Below are 21692 nucleotides of genomic sequence, written 5' to 3' on the forward strand. Positions count from 1 at the left end.
GGGACGGGGCAACCGCCCCGCCGGGCTCGACGCCCCGGCAGACCACTTCCTCGGAGAAGGGGCCCCGGTGGAGGAAGCTCCAACGGCTCGAAAGTTTCGCCTGTGACTCAGCCGCTGGCTGGGGTGACCAAGCCGACCCCCGCAAAGAGGAGGCCCATGGGATCCCAGGGGTTCGGGGCACCGGGGTGGGGGATTTTTTCGGGTTCCCCAGACGAGGGTTGTCTGCGAGGCTTTGGCGCTCCACCCCCAGTGTCGGAGCAGCCCAAACCGGCTTCCCAGCGACAGCAGAAAGCTTTTAAAATCCCCTACGCGCGGCATGACTCACTCCAGAGCCAGTGCCCAAAACAAGCTCCGACACGGAGAGGAATGGCGAGAGCAGGGATGCTGGGGGCGGGCAGGAGGGGCTGGGGAGGGCCGGGGAGGGGGAAAGGGGGAGACAGAAGGAGGGAGAGAAAAGAGAAGAGGCAGAAATAACAGCATCTGAAACTCTGCCTGCTGGAGGCTAATTGGTTCCGGCACAGCCTGGTTTGTTTGGCAATGTTTCCTCTAATCCTTCAGGCTCCGCGCTCTCAGCCCCAGGGACATGGGGACATCTCGACACCCGGCCAGCGCCACTGCGGCACTCCCAGCTTGGACCCCCTCCCACCCGGGGATGCAGAGGGGTGATGCTGCAACCGGCTCTGCCCACCCTGGGGTCCCTCTGAATCCTTCAGGCTCCTCACTCCCAGCCCCAGGGACATGGGGACATCTCAACACCCAGCCAGTGCCTCTGCGGCACTCCTGGCTTGGATCCCTCTTCCAGCCTGGGATGCAGAGGGGTGATGCTGGGACCACCTTGGAGTCCTCCTGGGGCTGCACCCCGCTGGGGTGACATGCTGGGGATGGGGTCTGTAGAGACACCCTGGGGATGGGGTCTGTGGTGACACCCTGGGGATGGGGTTCCCTTCCATGGCACTGGGCACGAGGATGCTCAGAGGACCGGGCAGGCAATGGCCGGGGCAGCGGAGGGAAGGGAGGGGAAGGGAGGGGAAGGGATGGGAAGGGAGGGGGGGCCCCACAGCCCAGCATGGCCGAGCCAGAGCACTAGCCAAGAGTCGGCAGCTTTGTTCCAGGTGCCGGCTCCCTTTTTTTCATTAGGCTAATGGGATGCGGATGCATTATTCCATTCCACATGCTGCTAATGAACCACTCAGGCCAGTGCATTTGCATTAATGTGCAAAGCACTGGAGGAGGGTGGAGTGGCTGCATCTGGCCAAGGCTGACCTTCCCCACACCACCCAGCCTCCCCGAGCCACACTGCGCTCCCACTGAGCTCCCACTGTGCTCCCACTGCCCCTCTGGACCCGGGATCTCCTCGGGATGGCTCCGACGCACATTCCAGGACACTGTAACCAGCCCTGAGCCACCCTAAACTTGCTGCCTGTGTTGTCCTCTTGCTCATACTATGCCTGGCCAACTCCATGACCCCTTCCCATATGGATCCTGGATGATACCCCATGCCAACAGCCCGCTCTGCACCCCATCCCTGATGTAGATGTGACCACAGCATCCCTCCTGTGGTCCCCACCGGTCCCCGAAAAAGCAATGACTCCCACCTCCCGCCAGGAAACCCGCTCGGAACGTCCCTCCTCCCCGGTTATTTGTCCTGGGACTTCCCAGCATCACCCCAAAGCTCCCCCCCCCAGGGGGGCTGACTCCCAAGCCCGCCCCCCACCCCAGTGCTGGCAGGCAGTGCCGGGCGCGGGCGTCATCGGAGCCCTTGGGTTGTTTGTTACGGCTCCCAACTGCCTCTGTCCCCGGAGAGGTTTCGAAGGCGAGTGACCCACGAACTGGAATGCGCAAAGCCTCCAGCAAACAGAGCCAGCTGCCTGCACCCGCGCAGGGGGGGCAGCGAGGGGAGAGCAGCCGGCCCCGCGGCGCAGCACGGCACAGAACAGCACAGCAAAGCCCGGCACAGCTCGGCCCCGACACTCTCCCAAGATGGGCAGCCACCCGGATGGGGTGAGGTGAGAGCGGCCCACTGGCCTTGCCATGTCCCCAGTGCCACCAGCTATCGCGCCAGGCCTCCAGCCTTCTACGCTCCACTTCCTGCCTCCCTCCCAGCCTGGTTTTTTGGCCTCCCAGAGCTGCGCTGGGACGATACTTTGCCCCTTGCCCAGCGGCAAGACACGTGCCCTTGGGTGGCTGAAGGGCCTCCAGGACATGGGACAACACGGTGGCAGCGCCAGACCCCCCATCTTGGCCTGTGCCACCCTCCCCGGGTGCCGGAGGGTTCCCAGCTGGAATCAGTGCGGATGGGCCTGGCTCTGCACACCCTGAGGGCCACGCTGGGGTCTCTGCAGCTCCATGCCCGGTGAGTGTGCGAAGCCCCCGTGCCCGAGCGCGCGCACGCGGGTGTCTGGGTTTGTCACAGCCTGGTGAGCAAGTTAATCTCAGGCTCCCTGACACGTGGAATAAAATCGCGATCCCGTAATGGAATTCATTCATCTTCCTGTCCAGGCTGAGAACAAGCCCTCCGCCGCCCACCAGGGCTGGGGCTGGGCCAGGGCAAGGTGACCAGTGCCCAGCTCCCCGCTGGGGGTCCCTGCCTGCCCCCGCCCTCCTCCCTGCCATGGGACTGGACCGGCACCGGAGCGATGTTCCCACGAGCAGAAACCCAGCGAGGTGCCAAACAGTGGGTGCTGCAAAGTGTCCCCTTCCCAGGGGATGTCAGCCATGCCCGTGGGGAAAGTCAGGGCTGGCATCCCCCCAGGGTGATCCAGGGTCCTGCCATGCCAGAGGGCAGCCACAGCATTCACGAGGTGGGAAAGGGAAACTGAGGCAGGTGGTGTTGGGAAAGGGCAATCTGGGCGGCACGAAGGGGACAGGGGAAAATGTCCCTCTGTCCTCATGATGTGCCTCTGTTCCTGCAACTCCTTCTCCACTGTCAGCGCCTTGGCCAGCCCTGGCAGGGAGGCCCCACCACAGGGATCCTGCAGGGGTGACACCGGCTGGGGCACCCATGGGGGACCCCAACCCCATCCCCAGGGACTGGCTCACCCACAGCCACAGGTACAAGCGATGGGGAAAAGCTTGGGAGCCTGAGCAGGGCAGGAGGCCACAGGGCTGCAACACCGCCCTGTGCCTCAGTTTCCCTCTGGCACCCACATCGAGGCCACCCCCAGGCGCGAAAGTGGCCCCGCAGCCAGGGGAGAAGGAGGAGGAGGAGAAGGAGGAGGGCTGCTCCTTCCCGGGCACACAAAGCCCCTTTCATAGGGGCCGAGTTTGGATTTCCTCCGCCAGCCCAGCACCTCACTGCCTCCTGCCCTGCCAGAAACACTGTGGTCAGAGCAGGGGGCTGGTGGGTGGGACGCCTGGGCTGGGGGCACAGGGACCTTCAGGTGGCTTCATCCCTCACCCCGACCGTCCCCGTGATTTTCCCCTCCTGTCAGCTTTTAATTATACCCCTAATAAAAGTCGCTTTGCAGGGGGAACAGGAGCTTTGTTGCTCAGGAGCTCATCTGCTCCCGCTGCTCCTTCCCCGCTTTAAACCGTAATCCTCAGCTGGGGACACTGCAATTAGCCACCGCGGGGCCGGGCACCGTGTCACCGAGGATTAGGGCTCCCTTCGGTGGGGAGCTGGGGGACCCGGCCCTGGCGTGGGTTGATGGCTCTCTGCAGGGTGGGCCGTCCCCCTCTGCAGCCCCCAAAAGAGGAGGACAAGCCTAAGAGCCCCTCCGAGCCAGGCAGCCCCCCAGCCCCCCTCCTCTGGGTACCCACCACCCTGCACTGCATCAGAGCCTCTGGGTTGGTTTTGGGGTGCACAGGAGCCACAGACCCTCGGCTGAACCCAGTGGAGCCCCCCTGCACAGACAGATCCCAGGAGGGCTTCCCAGGGGTTGGGTGGCCTTGTGCAGAGTGACTCTGGGGACAAAAATGGGGCTGGGGGGACCAGCAGGAGCCTCAACCCCCATCTCTGCATGTCTGCAAGCCCCAGTGCCCGTTCCCAGGGCACTGTACCCCCAGGAGGGGAAACTGAGGCCCAGGGCACCGGGTACCCATGACACAACACCCCGAGGAGCCGGGGAGAGATGTGACACCGGCACGGTGACTGTGACAGGGGACCCTCCTCCACGGAGCAACGGGCACGTCTGCAGCACGGCAAAGGGGTCACTGGACCCCTCGAAGCCCCCGAAAGGAGCCCGTGCGTTGCTCCCGGGTGCCTCTCGCCAATCAGCCTCTTCCCGGGGCTGGAAGGGGAGCGGGAGCGCTCGTTAGCAGCCGCTCATTAAGAGCCCTCCGGGAGGATGAAGGTACCGGGGGCACCTGCACCTCCGTTTAATGAGCTGCAGCGCCATTAAATGCTGGAGGGGACCTTGGGCACGGTGCGGGTGCCGGCGCGGGGGGCTGACCCCCACCCTGACCCCCACCCAAACCCTGGGGTGGGTCCTGGGCTGGCGTGGCCATGGGAAAGGGAGGGACGCAGCGAGTTGAGTCATGGTGACAACTGCAGAGGTGGTGGCAGCTGCTGCCAGGAACACCCTGAGCTACCCGGGGGGCACCACGGGGGCTCATCCTCCCCCTTGCCCATCCAGCACCCACAGGTGCTGCACAGAGAGGGTGACAGTGGCCCGTGCAGGGTAGCAGCACCACTGCCAGGGCACAGCAGGACACCTGGGACCTCAAGGTGGTGACCTTCCCACTGTGGGTGCCCCAAACTGGGAAGGGGACTGACAACCTGTCCCCCAGGATGCGCCCAGAGCTCCCAGTCAGACCATTAAGGTACAGCCTCACACAGCACCTGGAGGGAACCCTCTGGGGGGAATCTCCCGGGTGCACCCCCACCCACGCAGGGGCCATGCCACAGCCCCCGCCGCAGCCCCCAGCCCCGCAGGACGCCTGGTCCCCACCCTCGCACCCACCCGCGTGGGGCTCTCCCTCGTTAATGTTTACTCGGGTTCGTTAGCGCCAGCACATCGCCATGGCAACCCTGCAAGCTGCGCCATCGCCATCCGCGCCACCGTCGCGAGGCTTGGGGACGTCCCCACGCGTGGGGTCACCGCGAGCACCCACCACCCACCGCGGGCACCCACCACCGCCAACCACCCCCCCCGGGCGCGTGGGGCTGGGGGACAGCGTGGGGAGCAAGGGACACGCACACGTAGACACACGCACACACACGCACACACACACACACACACACACTGGGGTTCGCCACCTCCCCACCGGGGTGACATGGCTCAGTGTCACCCAGCCAGGGTGACAGCACCCGCCGCTCGCCCCCGGAGCGCCCGCCGCCGCGCCAGGGCTGCAGGCGTGTGCGGGCGCTGCCAACACGCCTCGGTGCTGCATTATTTATAAACCGGAGGAGCAGAGGGCTCGGCAGCAGCTGCAGAGCCCTCACGGGCCACCCTGCCCGGCGTCACGCAGCCACCGAGCCCGCTGGCACGGTGGCACCGAGGCCCCGCAGCCAGGAGGGACAATGGGGACGAGGCTGCCCGTGGGGCTGGCAGAGCCACGGGGTGCCCAGATGCCATCCTGGTGTCCCCTTGGATGTGGTGGGTGGCTGGTGCAGCACGTCAGGGTGTCCGGTGTGTCACTGTGTCCCCTGCACTGGCACAGCACCCCAACTGCCTTGTGCCACCTCAACCTGCCTCCTGCCACCTCAGCCTCCCTCCTGTCACCCCAGCCTGCTCCTGCCACCCCAACCCCCCTCCTGCCACCTCAACCTGCCTCGTGCCACTTCAACCAGCTACTGCCACCATGACCTGCCTGTTGTCATCCCAACCTGCTCCTGCTACCTCGACCTCCTTTCTGTCACTCCAGCCATCCTCCTGCCACTCCAACCTCCCTCTCGCCACCTCGACCTCCTTCCTGTCACCCCGACCTGCCTCCTGTCACCCAAACCTGCCTCCTGTCACCCCAACCTGCCTCCTACCACTGCATGACCCCATTGCAGAGGGGACTGGGTGATGGCAGCAAAGAGTTGCCCCCACCCCAGACCCAGCCAGTCCCCCGTGGCACACAGCCGAGCCCCGGCTGTGCCACAGCTCCGTTCACCAGGAGCAGGATGCATCCCTGGCGCTTTCTCCCACCGCGGGCTCCGCTGGCTACGGCAAACAGGTTTTCCTTAAGCTTTGCAGAATCCACCCACCTCCTTCCCCCCTACGAGTCCCACCTCCAGGCTGATGGGGAGAAGGAAGGAGCAGGGAGCGGGGAGAGGGGGGGGGGGGAGGAAGGCTGAATTGGGGCTTTTAATTTTTCATTATTAATTTCCCATCGACGCCGAGGGGCGCCGGGGCTCGCTCAGCCGCCCCCAGCATCGCCCCCCGCGCTCCCGCGCGCTCTCCCGGAGCTCTGCACCGGCTGAAGCCGAGCCAGGCTGCCGATAGGATTAATTCTGCATGACTGCCCATCTCCGCGGGGGGATCTAAGACCCTCAGGCCTGCAGCAATCTTTAAAATTCCTCCAGCCCAACTTAATTCCCTCTTCCTGCAGAGCTGGCGCATCTGCTGCAGTCAGGCACGGAGAGAAGGAGACGGAGGGAGAGGGGGGGATGACGGGCACCCAGGACCGCCGTGGCTCTGGCGCCAGGCGGTGGCCCTGCTATGGTGGTCGCGGTGCTGTGCTGTCACCGTGGGGTCACCCAAAGCCACGGCGCTCACCCATCCCATCCCCGTGGGTGGTTTGTGCTGGGGAGGGGGGAAACTGAGTCACGGAGGGGAAAGCAGGGACGGATGCACTGTTGTCACCCCCCTGTCCCCGCTGGGACTCCCCAGAGCAGGAGGTTGATTTAAAAACGGGGGTTTTCCATCACCTATGAGCTCTGCCTCTCCGAGGGGGAGCTCGTTCAGACTCCACCCTCACTTTCCGCAGCCCCAGCCGACAGGCCCCCAGCAAGCACCCAAGAGTCCAAGATCCCTGGATTTCGGGACAGCTCATGGAAACACAGCTTGGGAAAAGCAGCGTGGGGGGGAAACCCCCTCCTCCTCAGCCCCTCTCCCGGGGGACACGGGCCCAGCATCACCCGGGGGCCGTGCACGCCCATCCCCACCCCCGCGGGACCCCCTGGGACAGCGTCAGGACGAGGAGCCCGGCCAAGCCCGGGGGGTGCTCCCCCCCCCAGCCCCGCCATGCACCGCGGCAGCCCGGGGACGGTGGCGTGTCCCCGCGCTTTGAAGGCTCAGCCGCCACGCCGAGCCTGGCAGCCGGCGGGCAGAGCTAACCTTCAGGGGGTGACGGGGAGAGGCGACTGCGGGATGGAGGGGTGGAGGGATGCAGGGATGGATGGATACAGCCACCACGCTGCAGCCCCCGCTGCGCCCGCCATCCACCCAGCCACCTTCCCAAGGTGGATGCAGGAGAACCATCCCTTTTTTTCCCTCCTTGCCTCCAAGTTGCCCGGCTCGCCAGGCAGCCGAGGAGCGCAGCCCAGCCCAGCTGCCGGCGGAGCTGCGGATACATGCATTTAAATCACTTATATCTTTACTTTCTCCTGCACTGGCTGTGAGATGGGCTTTTTTTTGCATGCGTAATTAGGGGGTGGAACAGATGGCGGAGGGTTCGTTTAAAGTAATGCATCCATTAAAATAACCTTCGCTGTCGGGGACTGCGCTCCGACAGGGGCCTGTTTCACCGGGGGCGGTGGGGAGGGTAGGGGGGGGCTTTGTTTGGCGAGGAGGGGGGTGTTGGACTTTTGGAAGGGGGTCGGAGCGCACATTCCCTCTGGGATGCATCATCCCAGATCGTGGGATGAAGGATACACCAAGCTGTGTTGCCACGGATGGGTTGTGCATGGGAGCCAGGGCCAAACCGGGACCAAACTGGGGGCAAACTGGGGTTGAAGTGGTACCCTCCAGGGCTCAGTTTCCATAGCAATATGATGGCAGTGACATGGTGGGGACGCAAAGCCCAGGTTGGGGAGGATGCCAACAGTCCTCGCAGCGGGCACAGTCCTCCCGGGTACCCTGGGGTACCCCATCCAGAGCTGTCCCTCACAGGGACCGTGCCCACCCCTGTCCCCCACCCACCAGAGACTCCAAAACCAGCTGGAGGAGGACATTGCCACGCAGCACCAGCCGCCTCTCCTGTTTCAAACCCCGGGTTCCCGGGAGAGGCAGGAGGGCTTTGTTCAGGCACCAGAGGAGCGGAGGCCAGAGAAAGCAGGAGTGCCCTGCCAGCTCTTGTGTTTCACTCCCAAGGAATGCCGGGGAGGGGAGGGGAACTCTGCTCCCCCCCCTTCCCGCCCCGTTGGGCTCCCAGCCCGGCTGCAGGGTGCTGGGGCTGGGAGGAAGAGGAGGGATGAAGGATGGGGAGGCGGGCGTCGTGCGGATGCCGTGGTGCCACCACGTGCAGCCAGGGCTGGCAGCGGGTGGGCTGGGGAAGGGGGGGACACATGGTGACACACACCCCCAGGGTGACACGGCCATGCAGAGCCCCACGCCAGCTCGGCTGGAGCAAATAATTCCAGGCAAGAGCTGCTGAGAAAATATCACACCCCTGTCTGGGAGGAAAGGAGGAGCCCCTGGGGGTAACCCCCTAAATTTGGGGGGATCCAGAGAGGCCGGGGAAGGGGGTGGGGAAGGGCAAAAGCAGCAGCGACGCCAGAGCCACCCAAGCGTGTTCAAATATTTAGTGTGCACTTGCGAAGGTGCTTCTGCTGCCTTTAGGGCATCGCTTCGTTGGAAGCACTGGAGAGGTGGGAACTGGGGGGATGGGGAGCAAATGCCAGGGATTTGCTGTGAGGGGGGTGTCTCTCTTTTCCAGCTGGGCTGGGAGGGCCAAGGCACACGGAGCACAGGAAGGGCTGGGACAAGCTCAGCCTCGCCCTAAGCCTGGCCCCTGGCTCGCTGCCCCCTCCCCAGCCACAGCCCTTAGACCCCATGGGACACATCTTTCCATCCTCCTCCTCCTCCTCCTCTTCCTCCAGCCCCTCTGCGCCTCGCCAGTTCCCCACACTCCCACTCGTCAGCACCGTGGGGTGTCCCCAAGCACCGTGGTGGCCCAGGGGACAGCCAGCGGCTGTGGCAACGTGGCACGTGACACCGATGGCAGAGGTGCTGTGCCGGGGGCGGCGATGGCAGGCGAGGGACCGAGGGGACATGCAGGATAGCAGGGCTGGGGACCACCGGAGAGCCGCCAACAGCCCCGAGGGGATCGCAGCAGGACACAGATCACAGGGTGACAGGGCTCCCCAGAGCAGCCAGGGGAGAAGACCCTCCGGCTTTCCCACCCCAGCCCCACAGACGCGCCGAGGAGGAGCCGCTGTGGTGGCACAACGCGGGACGCTGGGTCTCACCCCGTCCCCACGCCGTCCCCCGGCCGCAGAGCCCCTGCCCCACCACCCCCACTCCCACTTCCTGCTCCCAAACACTCCCCCGGCTCGCCCCTGCCCTCTCACCTGCTGTCACCTCCCCATCACACGCCACGCTCCCCCCTTCGCCTCCGCGGGCGCTTCACCCGCTCCCTTCGGTGCCCCCCAAACACCATGAGCTCTTCCCGCTCCCCAGCCAACAATCCGCCGGGAAAAACCGGTCCCAAAACCCTTCCCCACATCCGCGCCAGCTCTGCGGGTCTGGGGGGGCCGCGGCCGGCCCCCCGCTCGCCAAGAACAATAGCGCCTTGTTCCAGCCCGGCTCCGTCCTCTCCTCCCTGGGCAAAGCCCTGGCCACTCTCACCTCTACGTTCCTCTCGCTGTTTCCCAGCTCCCTCCTGCCAAATCCCCGCTCCCGAGTGCTTCTCCTCCCCGCGGGTCCATATTAAGCTACATTCTCCTTTCAGCTGGGTGGAAAACAGCAGTAATAACCATGTGGAGAGAGCCGTGCCCCCCACCTCCACTTCCCTCCCACTTTGGGGTTCAAATTTCATTTCAGCAAAAAAGCTTCCCCCGCCTCCAATTTCTTCCCCCAAACCGAGTCGCTGTCGTCGCGTCTGATCTCGGCAGGGGCCGTATGGATGCTCAGCTCCTCCTGGTTCAGGATCTGCTGCCAATCTGGACCTCGCAAACTGGTTCTCACACAGCTCCCGCCTAGCACCTCCCTCCCAGCAGTTATTGTCCCTCCTCAGCCACCAGGACCCAGCTCTCTCCCTGCCACCCTGCTCTGCTGTCACCCTGCCACCCTGTTCCACTGTCACCCTGCTCCTCAGCCACCTTTCTCCCTGCCACCCTGTTCCACTGTCACCCTGTTCCACTGTCACCCTGCTCCTCTGCAACCCTGCTCTACTGTCACCCTCGTTCCCTGCCACCCTGTTCCCCTCTGACCCTACTCTGTGACCCTGTTCCCCTGTCACCCCACTCCCTGCCACCATGCCCTCCTGTCACCCCTTCCCAATGCCATCCCTGCTCCCCGTGCCCCTCATCCAGCGCTGCACAAGGCACCACACTCCCCTCCCGCCCCTGCTTCTGCCCAGGCACATCCACCCCAAACCAAACCACTGACTTTGCCAGGCAAGATTTATTCCCGGCGAATTCCCGGGGGGCCAGCGGGGCTGGCAGCTGGCGGGGAGCAGAGAGTCCCTGCTGCCTCCAGCCCGGCAGCCTCCCTCTTTCCCGCAGCTGAGGAGCTCATCTCCCTCGCCCAAGGCGCTCCATCCTCCTCCAGATATTTTAGGCCCAGGTTTTGCGAGGAATGTTCAGGCGCCGAGCCCAAGCCGATGCGCTGAAGTCAGCAGGAGGCGAAGAGCGAGGAGGGAAGAGGGAAGGGGGAAGAGTGTACGTGGGGCTCGGGGCCCCGGGGGCGGCAGCGGCGACACAGGGATGGGATGGGATGGGATGGGATGGGATGGGATGGGATGGGATGGGATGGGATGGGATGGGATGGGATGGGATGGCGTGCTGCTCCCTCTGCCTGGAGCTGGTTTAGCTGTGGGAAGGGCAGAGGTTGGAGCTGGCGGATGCCAGAGCTGCTTTGCACTCCCTCCCAGAGGATCAATACCACATTTTGCCACTCCCCTGTCTCCCCGCCTCGTGCCAGGCCAGGCTGCACCAGCACTCACCCACTGGCACAGTGGGATTTGGAACAGGGAGAGGATCCCCAACACTGTCTGTCCCCTTCACTGGGAGGGGAATGAGGTGTTTTCACCAGGGCGGAGCGTCCCCTGCCAACACCTGCAAAGACCTACCTTAACTCCCAGGATCTGCATGGCAGCCTCATCCCTGTACATCAAACCCTGCACACCAACACCAATCCCTGTCCACAGAGCAAACCCTGTACACCAAACCCTGCCAGCACACCAAAACCTGCACACCAACCCCTGCACACCAACCCCTGCACACCAGTCCCTGTCCATGCACCAAACCCTGCACACCAAACCCTGCCTGCACACCAAATCCCTTCTGTGCACACCAAACCCTGCACATCAATCCCTGCCTGCACACCAAACCCTGCCTGTACACCAGTCCTTACACACCAATCCTTTCCTGCACACCAAACTCTGCCTGCACACCATACCCTGCACACCAAACCTTGTTTGTTATACCAAACCCTGCACATCCAACCCGGCACACCAAAGCTTGCCTGTACACCAAACCCTGTCTGTACACCAAACCCTGCACAGCAAACCTTGCCTGTACACCATACCCTGCACACCAAACCTTGTTCATTATACCAAACCCTGCACACCTAACCCTGCACACCAAACCCTGCCCGCACACCAAGCCCCACCTGCACACCAAACCTGTCCACACGCCCTACCTGCACAGGAAGCTCTGCCTGCACACCAAACGGTGCCTGCACACCCAAACTCTCCCCGTGCACCAAACGCTGCCCACGCACGTGCCAACAGCTCCCGCTCACACCCCCTCTCCCTGCGCTCACCCCGCTGACCCCCTGCACCCCCAAACACCCCCATGACCCACCCACCGCCACCCTGGCACCGTGGCCGCTCATCCCCGCTCCCGAGCCCGGCTGGGTGTCCGGGGGGTTTCTCCCGGGTGCCGAGGGAGTCCCCGGCGTGGCGGCACACGCCAGCCCCTGTCACGGCCTCGCTGGCACAGCGCGCCCGGCGTGCTCCGACAGGTGAGCCCCGGGGGCAGCGTTCCTGCCTGGGCCGGCAACTGTCCCCACCGGGCAGCCGGTTTGCCGGCATGTTCCTTCCCAGCACGTCCCTCCCCTCCTTCCCTCCATATCCAGCCTCCCTCGGCCGGAGAAAGGGGGGAGCCGACAGATTTTAATGAGCTCCCCGGAGGCATCGCTCCGCACCCCCCCATCCTCCCGCCTCTTCCCGCACCCGGGAACCGATGCTCTGAAACACAACCCTCGGTGGCAAGCCTGGAAAAAAACCACAGGGCACATTTCTCCCCCCCCCATCCCCCTTCCTTTTCCCTTCCCTCCTCGCCTCCCCCAGCTTTTTTTTGCTCTCCTGCCGATGCCAAAGACCCAGCCGGGCTCTTGTGCTTTCACTCGCAGCTGCAGCTGCCGATTTTCGCTGTAAGCCCTTGTGCCTAGAAGGCCCAGAGCGAGGGATTCTGGGACGCGGTGATTGAAGACAGCACCAGCACGGAGACCATTGCTCAGACTTTCCCTGTCTGTCGCCCCAACGCTCAACCCACAGAGAGGGAGGGAAAGAAAAAGAAAAAAAAAAAAAAAGAAAGAAAAAAGGGAAAAAAAAAAAAAAAGAAAAAGAAAGATGGAGAGGGAAGAGGGAAAAAAAAAAAAAAAACCACCGGACTGGCGCTCGCCCCTTCCCACCCACGCCGAGGGCACGCTCTGCTGTGCTGGCACTGAGCACCCAGGCAGGCAGCACATGGGGACAGGGTGAGCCCCCCAGGCCTGTGACACCCCGGTGAACCCTGAGTCCAGCACCAAATCCCACCAGGAGCGTGCTGGATCCCTCTCACTGCACAGCCTGCTGCACATCACCCTGAAAACTCCCAGTGGGGAGCTGAGCGCAGCCCAGTTGCTTCCCTTCTGTGTTATTTTTTAAGGGAAATAACGTTAAGGCAGCTTTTGAGCCACTGTCTGCGGCACAGGGTGAGCATTGGGGTGCGGGCGTGAGGGGAGGTCACACCGAGCACGGGGCCGGGTCGCCGTGGGAAGCTGAGCGCTCACCCCGGCACTGGGACTGCCAGGATGCACCCTGGAGCCAGCAAACACCCTGGGAACATGTCACCACGTCCCCTCCGCATTTAGAACCCCCCCGAGGAAGGAGGTCCGCAGCACCCTGGGTGTCCAGACATGCCTGGGAAGGTCCCGCGGGATCAAATCCCTGCCCTCCAGCACGCGCAAGGCAGCGCTCAGCATGTGCCCCGAGGCGGAGCGGGAACAACTCCAGCCCGGACGGATGCGCGGTGGGGAGTGGGGGAGCCGGGCTGTGACCCCACAGACCCCCGTGCCGGTGAGAGGAGGGGGGGTGCCGAGCATCCCCCGGCCAGCTGAGCCCCGGCGCCCCCAGAACCACCCCCGGCACCGCCGGCTCCCCGAGGACCATGTCCGGACCACACGGCGCATCCCAGCCCCGAAGTTTGGCGGGCGGCGGGGCTGGGGAGGGGACGGCAGCGGAGGCGGGGGGGGGGGACACACATCTGCGACGCATTCAGGGGCCATCCCGCATCCGGGCAGCCCGGCCACAGCCCGGCATCCAGCCGGCCGGCCCCGGGGGGGAACGCTGCCATATCGCCAGGCAAAAAAATCCCCCCCACATCCCTCCCGCTCCTGTTACCGAGCCCGGAAGAAGGAAACAGCCCTCCCCACCGCTGCCCTGTTTACCAAGAGCTGGTTCCAAGCACTCGGGAGAATAGCAGGAGCATTTCAAGGCCCTGTTTCCACTCGGCTGACACACACTATTTATAGAAGCCCACAATTCTCCCAGAGCTTTCCTCGGGATCTCAGCAGAAATAGCCTGCCCCGGGTCTCTGCTGCCTCCTCTAAGGAGGCCAGGGCAGCGCCGGCCCCCCCAGGCTTCCCGTAACCTTCCATGGGCTTCCATGGCTTCTCCTCCGCCGGCCAGCCCCGCTCCCGGCGTGTCCTTGGCTACCCCGTCCCTGCCACGGTGCCAACCTTTCTCCCCCAAACCATCTCCACCTCCTGCCCGACCGGCTCCCGGCGGGCGCGCGGTGGCTCCGGCCGGTGCCCGGGAGGGAACCGGGGCTGGGGCTGCCGGGCTGTCAGCGGGGGGGACACGGCACAACCCGGGCGAAAGCCACCTCCCGCCTGACTGCATCGGAGCGCGGCGGAGCCCCGGGGGACTCGCACCGGGGATGGAGTTGGCCTATTCAGGTTACAGAGACATGGCAGAGCGGAATTTGGCGCCGCGCCATCCCTTCTCCAGCCCCCCCCCCACCCCCACTCCGCCCTCCTCTTCCCCCCGCGCTCCCCACCACCACCACCACCCTCCCCTGCAAATTCCACAGCCCAGCAGGAGAAGCCAGTGTAAGGGGACACCTGGGGGGGCGAGGAAAGGCGGGGAGGCTTGGGAGGGGGGCCCCCGATTCAGACCACGGGGCCCAGTTCGGACCACGCGCCCCCCTCCCCCGGTTCGGACCACGCCGGCGCCAGGGTGGGCAAGTGAGCGGGGCAGGATCCGTGCCCGCCGCCCCGGGGGTTCGCTTCTGCTCTCTGTCACGCCAGGATAAATCTGGAGTGACTCCACCGCGCTCTGTGGCACACAATGAGCTCACCCCGCCGCTTTTGGGGGGCTCTCCCGGCAGCCGCGGGCCGAGGGGGCTGGATGCACGAGGCCACTCGGTCGTGGGCACAGCCACGTCGTCCCCCCCACAGCACGTAAACAAGCAGGGACCCAGGTGTCTCCACCTGCGAGGGCCTTGGGGACACCAAACACATCCCCGAGGTGGGCAGAGGGTCTGGCGTCACCGTGACCCCCGTGGGGCGACTCCAGCCCCCGCCAAAGCCATCGCGGTCCCCCGTGGTCCCCATCACAAGCACCGAGGGGCCGCGCGGGGGGGGGGGTGGTGGTGGTGGTGTTAAATCAGCTGATCGATAAAAACAAATCAGAGGGGGGATGACAGGCACCGGAGTGACAACCGCTCGCCGAGCCCCGCGCCACAGACCTCGCAACTTCACCGGCGGGGCTGGGGGGGAGCCCCCCGCGCCCCCCGCGTCCCCCTCACCCCCACCCCCCCCGGGGCTGCCCCTCGAGGGCCAGCCCGCCGCTCCCGGGGCCAGGCTGCCAGGGGAAGGGGGTGGGATGCTGTGCCCCGGGGGGTCCCCACGTCCCCCGGGGAGCCCCCCTAACCCCCAGCGCTGTTGACAGGCTCTGCCTTCTAGTGGCCGGAGCCGGCTCTGACAGCTGTCACTCACCGCTCGCACCCGGGGGGGGTGAAGAGGCGGGGGGGGGTGTCCAGGGCCAGGCGGCCGAACTCGTGGACATGGCAGCCCCCCTTGCAATGGGGGGCTCGCCCCGGGCTTCCCCCCTCCCCCCCCGCACGCCCCTCCCCGCCCCAAGTGCCATTAAACTCCGGCAATTTGGCACCAACTCGCCGCGCAACTTCAGCGGAGGGGACGGCGCGGGGGGGACACACACACACGCGCGACACGCCGCCTCCTCCCCCCCCTCCCGCTCTGCCCGAAGGGGGTGTCCCGTGTGTCCTCCCCCCTCCCAGCCCCACACAAAGGCGGGGGTCCCCGGTACTCACCCGCCGGCTCCTGCGCTCCGCGCCCCTCGGAGCCCGCCCGCTTGGGGAGGCTCCTGCCGCCCGCCGGGGCTGCGTCCTGACCGGCCGCGGGGGTCCCGGAGCCCTCGGCACCGCTCGCCACCTTCAACGAGAGCATTTCCAGCGCCTCCTGCTCACATTCTCCCCAGGCAACTCCGCTCCTGCCAGCCCGCCCCCTCCTCCGTCCCCTGCCTGCTCTTTCCTCCTTCCCTCTCCCCCCCCCTCCACCCCTCTATTTTATTTTTTCCGGGATTTTCTCTCCCCTCTACCGCTCAGCTTATTTTTTTCCCCCTTTTTTTCTCTCCCCCTATTTTTCTCCCTTTTTTTCCCCCTTTTTTTTTTCCTCCTCTTTTTTTTTTTTTCTCTCTCCCCCCCCCCTTCGCCTCTCACACACACACAAAAGGCAGCGGAGCGGGAGGCGGAGGGGAACCGACCTCCCCTCTGCGCCTCCGCCGCTCGCCGCCTGCGGAAAGCAAAGAAAGACACAGCGCAGCAGAGCCCTGGCTTGCCGCTGCCTCCCCCCTTCCTCCTCCTCCTCCTCCTCCTCCTCCCTCCTCCTCCTCCTCCTCCTCCTCCTCCACCACCTCCTCCCTCTCTCTTGCCTTCTGCCGCTCCCGGCTTTGTGGGGGCTGGGATAAAAGGGGGGGAGCAGAGCCGGCGGCCAGGCGCGCCCAGACCCTCGCTCCTCTCTCCGTGCGCGGCGGGGACCGCGGCTCCGCTTCGCTCCGCTGTCAGCGGCACGGCCAGCATCCGGCACCCCGGGGAGCCGTGCAGCACCGCCGGGGCATGCCGGGCCTTGTAGTCCTTCCTTTTCCCCCCCCTCTTTTTTTTCCCCTCCTTCCTTTTCTCTCCCCCCCCACCCCTTTTTTTTTTTTTTTTTTCCGCTCTCCTCCCAGTCGCTGCGAAGCGCGCAGGGAGGGGCGCAAATGGGCGCGCAGCCGTTGCGCGCCGCGCTGGGAGAGAGGGGGGGGTACTTACAGAGAGGGGAGAGTTTGGTGGGGGGCACCCCGAGGGGAGGGTAACACCCCCCCACCCCCGAGATTGGCCCCCTCCCCCCGAGGTCCCAGTGGGATGCGCGGGGCATTGCTGCCCTCTCCCGGGTTGCACCCGCACTGCGCACCCCCCTCCTTAGGGATGCAGGATTTGGGGGTACACCTCCTCCCCCCTCTGCGGCCCCCCCCCTCACAATCCCCTGAGCCCTCACAAACCCCTACGGAGCCAGGTATCCCCACGGAGCCAAGCACCTCCTTTTTTCCTTTGCCCCCCCCCCACTTTTAACTCTTTTTTTTTCTTTTTTTTTTTTTTTTTAAACTAAAGCTCTATCTGAGGCCTGGAAACATCTCTGCTGTTAGCTAAACACCCTGCTCCTCCAATTTATTTGGGATGCAGTGCTGCGTCCCCTCTTGGCCATGTCCCAGAGGGAATGCCAGGAGGGAAGGTGGTGACCAAGACCGCTCAGGACACGGTGGCAGAGCAGGGAGCTGCCCCCCCAGCTCCTTGATCACCCCATAACCTCCCTCCCCATGGCTCCATGGAGCATCCCCCCGGCATCAAGTCTCCCTCGCTGTTAACGTTCCTGGAGCCGGGTAGACACAATATAATTAAAGCAGATAATACCGGTGATGTTTGTTATGACATCGTGTTTTTGTGAGTGACGAGTGAAGGGTTAACTCCAGGGAATTGGGAATATTGCCTGGCTGCTAATAACACGTGAGTCATCGATGGAATAACACATGGGTGCAGGGAGAGACACAGCACCTGGCTCCACAGCAGCCCTCTGCCTGCGTGGGGCAGCTTGGGCTTGGATGTGTGTTTTTGGATCAACAGGCAGCCAGGGGGGAATCCATGCTCTGGATGCATCCTGGGCACCCCAGTTTCACTGCTGAAACGGGAGGAACTGGTGAGCTGGGGTCAGGCTGAGAGTGGCCTTCCAGCAGAGACCTGCTGCAGCTGGAAAGGCGTCAGCTCCGTCCCCTCCACGCACCCCAGTGGGATTGGCAGGGCTGGATTTGGGACTGGATTTGGGACTGGCTGGACTCTGCACACCCCGGATAAGGATGGGGCATGGACTGCATCGCTCCTGGGAGCGGAGCAGAGAGGAGGCCTGGGCTCCAGCCCGGTCAGCAGAGGAATCTGCACACGCAGACAGGATCGCTGCAATTGCTGGTGGCTGAGTGAGCAACTTTGCAGGCTTCCTCGTCCCCTCGCCCTGAATGTCAGCTTTGAATTTTCTTGCTATTTTTAGGGATGGTTCAAAGAAAAAAAAAAAAAAACCACCGAGGAGGATCCCTCCCTTCTCGCCTTGCAGGGCTCTGAGCCCCATGAATATTGCAAGGCTGTGGATCATTGTATCTGTGAAGGGATGAGGGGAGTGGGACAGAGGGACGGGGCAGGGAAGAGAGAGAGGTCGTGCAAAAAACATGACATTGCAAGCGGAATGGGTTAGAATGTAAAAGATTTATTAATTTAATCCGAAGCATTAAAAGGTCATGTATTAATCAAAGAGATGCTTAAAACTGTCAAAGTCCTTTGTCAGGTTTGAAGTGCATCTCTATAGTTATCATAAAATATATATATCAGTCTGGCATGGAGCCCTGGGCAGGGCTGGAGGAGGATGAGGAGGAAAATGAGGCTCTTCACAGTGGGATGGACACCCCCATCCCAGCCCTGCCAGGCTCCTGCGGGTGCCCAGCAGCCCCAGGCTTAGCTGGGTACCTTGTGGGTCACCCCACTTGTCCCCAGGCCTGGGTTTGTCCCCCCTCAAGTCAGGCTTGTGCCCTGCAGTGTCTTTGGGGTTGTTTTTGGAATCTGGATTTGGGGTGCGATGGGGTTGGGAGTGGGGTCCCCCATGCATCCCCATGGGCACAGGTGGCTCGTGGCCATGGCAGGGGACATGGGGGTGGGTGAGCTGTGCCCGTGCCTCTCGTGTCACAACCCCGCGGGTGCTCAGCCCTGCCAGCATCTCTTTGCAGCTGGGGAGGTGGGTGGCGGAGGCGGGTCCCCAGGGCCACCCGGGTCACCCGGGCACCCTGTCCCCTCTCCCAGCCAAGTGCTGTGTCAGCAGCGTTGGCGTGGACTTACGCTACCATCTAGTGGCTGCTTTGCCGAGCCGGGGCCACCGCTGTCCCCGGCTCAGCCCGTGTCCCCGCACCCCGCGACCCACCCCCCTTCCCAAACCCGAGGGGCGAAGCCACCCCCGTGGCCAGGATCAGGAGAACCTGCCTGGGTTTGTCCCCTCAAAGCTGGGGTTGGCTTGGCTGGAGGGTGGTGGCAGTTGTCACCCGAAAAGCCACCAGCTCCCCGGGGTGGGAGCAGGGGGTTTGGGGGCAGGGGGGTGGTGTGGGGGAGATCTGGGGTGCGCAGGGACAGGGGGCCGAGGGTACAGCGAAAGGTGTTTGATGCTTTGCTGGGATACAGGAGTTGCACCGTCCAGGGACCCCAACGGGATTTGGGGAGGTGGGGGTCCTGCCCCCCCAACGTCTGTGAAGGGTTTGAGCCAGACAGATTTTACCTCCATAAATGTAACTGCGGCAGAAGAGCCCCATTTATCCCTGAATTCCAGCCTCAGGCTGCCCCGGAGCAGCAGCAAAACCATCCCAGATTTCTCCCAATAAAGCAATTTCCGAGCAGCCCCGTGCCCGGCAGAGCAGGGCTCCCGCTGTGCCCCCTCCCCATCGCCTGTGTCTGCGCTGTCACCTGACCATCCCCACGCCTAAGAAACCTCCGTCCCCAAATCCTGCTGCTTCCCCACTGCTGTCACAGATGCTGCTGTTGTCGGAGCACAGCTCTTCCCAATTATCTGTTGTTTTTCCATGGAAAAAAAAGGTGTCCCCTCCCAGCGACTGGTGCTGAGCTGCTGGGTGACTGCAGATAAATCCATCTGTGCCTCAGTTTCCCCTCTGGGGACACAGCCCCCGCAGGCCTGGACCAGCAGGCTCAAGCCTGGTCAAGCCTAAACCCACATTTTTGGCCATTTTCCACTGTTGTCTGGCCATCGCTGCCGCGGAGACGTGGCTCTGATCCACGACCCAGGAGCTCTGCGGGCTCTGCCAGTCCCCGGGGAGCCGGGGCCGAGGGGGACAGGGGCAAACCCCCGCCCTGCTGTGGGTAGGCACGGCCACGAGGGTCCCCAGCAGCACCTCGGGGTCGAGGGGACCCCCGGGGAGGGGTGGCAGTGCCGCGGCTCCCCCGTGCCAGGGTCTGCGGCGCCGGCCATCTGCGGCGGGCTCGCAGCTGCGCCCACCGCGCTCCTGGCACAGGGTGGGCACGCCGGCTCCAGAGCCCCCCGCCGGGAGCTCCCACCGTGGGCCCGGCCTGGCACGGTGCTGGCAGAGCAGCCGTCCGGAGCTGGGCACCATGGGGATGGGGGGCCTGGGGAGCAGGGGGGGACCTGGTGATGCTGGATCAACCCCCGGGGGCAGGGAGGGCGGTGCTGAGCTGCTCTGGCTCCTCTCTGAAGATGCTGCAGCTGTGACGCCACAGGGATGCAGCCAGGAGGGGAAGAGCCCCCCCAGCTTTGCCCTCCCCCAGCACCCACAGCCGCCTTCCCGTTAAGCCCCCAGGCCGAGCTGTGCAGCAAAAATGAGCCTGCAGCACCTCCGGGGGGGGTCCCAGCCTCCTTCCCCACCTCCCCATCGCTCCTGGCTCCAGGGCTGACTCTGCTGGGAGCTGCAGGGGCTCTGTGAAGGGTGACCCCGGGAGTGGGGGTGTGGCCGTGCCCCCCAGCAGTTGTCCCTCCACCCCTGATCGATGCAGCCCAGCATTAACATAAAATCGATGCCCCCTCCCCTGCCCAGCCTGCAGTCACCCCGCAGCAAAACTCTTTAACCCCTTCGCCCCTCCTGGGGCACCCACGTAGGGAGAGGGGGGAGGGACAGGATGGGGGTCCCTCCCTTCAGCCCGTCCATGCAGGTCCCTGCAACCTCGGGCCCCACCCGCTGTCCCCGAGAGCTTTCACACTCACGACACCGAAGGGGAAAACTGGGGACAGGCTCTGGTGACATGGCCGTGGTTGCCCGGGGATTGTGGTGGCACAACCGCATGGAAAAGCACGTGGCTGAATCCACGTGGATCCCCGGGGCACGGCAGGGTCAGCACAAACCCTCGGCCTCCGCCCTGACCCGCTCCTGCCACCGGGACTGCTGGGGACAAGGGACCTTGGCTGGGGACATGGCGGGGTGGCATCGCTTCCAGTCGGGAGCTGGACAGAGGAGGGTGGGATCAGCCCCTCTGAATGCCCAAGCAAGGCAGGAACGGGCAGGGGTGGGTAGGAATGGGCAGGAAACGGGCAGGAATGGGCAGGAACCAGAAGGGAATGGGCAGTAACAAGGCGGGAATGGGCAGGAACCAGAAGGGAATGGGCAGGAACAGGCAGGGATGGGTAGGAACAGGCAGTAACAAGGCAGGAATGGGCAGGAACCAGGAGGGAATGGGCCAGGAACAGGCAGTAACAAGGCAGGAATGGGCGGGAACAGGGACGGAGTCAGGGCTGGGTCTCAGCTGTGTGTGCCAAATACCAGGGGGTGCTGGTGACAGTGGGGTGCCCCTGGAAGTGTCCCCCGGTGTCCAGCCCCAGGCGTGGGGCGGCCGGAGCCGATGGCCACAATCTGGCACCAGGGCCGTGCCCGCGGCCACCCGGTGCCAGCCGAGTCCTGGCCCTGCCCCACAATCTGCTCTGCCCCCCCCCAGCCCCGGGCAGGCTGCCACCCTGCCCAGCCAGGCCTGGCCAGGGGCCTGGCCCTTCCCCAGGGATTCTTCCCCGGGATGGGGAAGGGGGGGGAGGCATTTCCAGCCCTCCTCTGCTCCACGACCTTGTGCCCAGGGATCCGCAGCCTGGGGGCAAAGCAGGAGCTGGGAGATGTCCAGAGGTACCCAGGGATGGTGGTGTGTCCCCAGACCCCCTGGTATGTCCCCAACCCCTTGGTGTGTCCCCAAGCCTCTGATATGTCCCCAACCCCTCTGTCATGTTCTCAAGCTCCCTGGTATGTCCACAAACCCCCTGGTATGCCCACAACCCCACTGGCATGTCCCCAAGCCCTGCTATGACCCCAGACCTCTTGTTACATCCCATAAGTCCCCTTGTATGTCCCTAAACACCTCGGCA

General features: G+C 64.4%; 1 protein-coding gene across 5 annotated transcripts in view; it reads right to left on the minus strand.

The window, feature by feature from the left end:
- AHDC1 (AT-hook DNA binding motif containing 1) overlaps positions 1-16305 on the minus strand; it is a 54638-nt gene extending 38333 nt beyond the window's left edge. For 2 of the 5 annotated variants that reach the window (XM_064635197.1, XM_064635196.1), the window contains exon 1: positions 9657-9774. Coding sequence is in view for 1 of the 5 variants with exons in the window: in XM_064635200.1 (XP_064491270.1) it covers positions 15572-15707 (136 nt within the window). In the remaining 4 variants the exon portion in view is untranslated. Of the gene's footprint in view, positions 1-9656; positions 9775-15571; positions 15755-16023; positions 16108-16191 lie in introns of those variants that run through there. The other 3 variants (XM_064635199.1, XM_064635198.1, XM_064635200.1) reach the window with 3 other exon arrangements.
- Between the last annotated feature and the right edge of the window lie 5387 nt (positions 16306-21692).

Source organism: Pseudopipra pipra, chromosome 24, assembly GCF_036250125.1.
Source record: "Pseudopipra pipra isolate bDixPip1 chromosome 24, bDixPip1.hap1, whole genome shotgun sequence".
Lineage (NCBI taxonomy): Eukaryota > Metazoa > Chordata > Aves > Passeriformes > Pipridae > Pseudopipra > Pseudopipra pipra.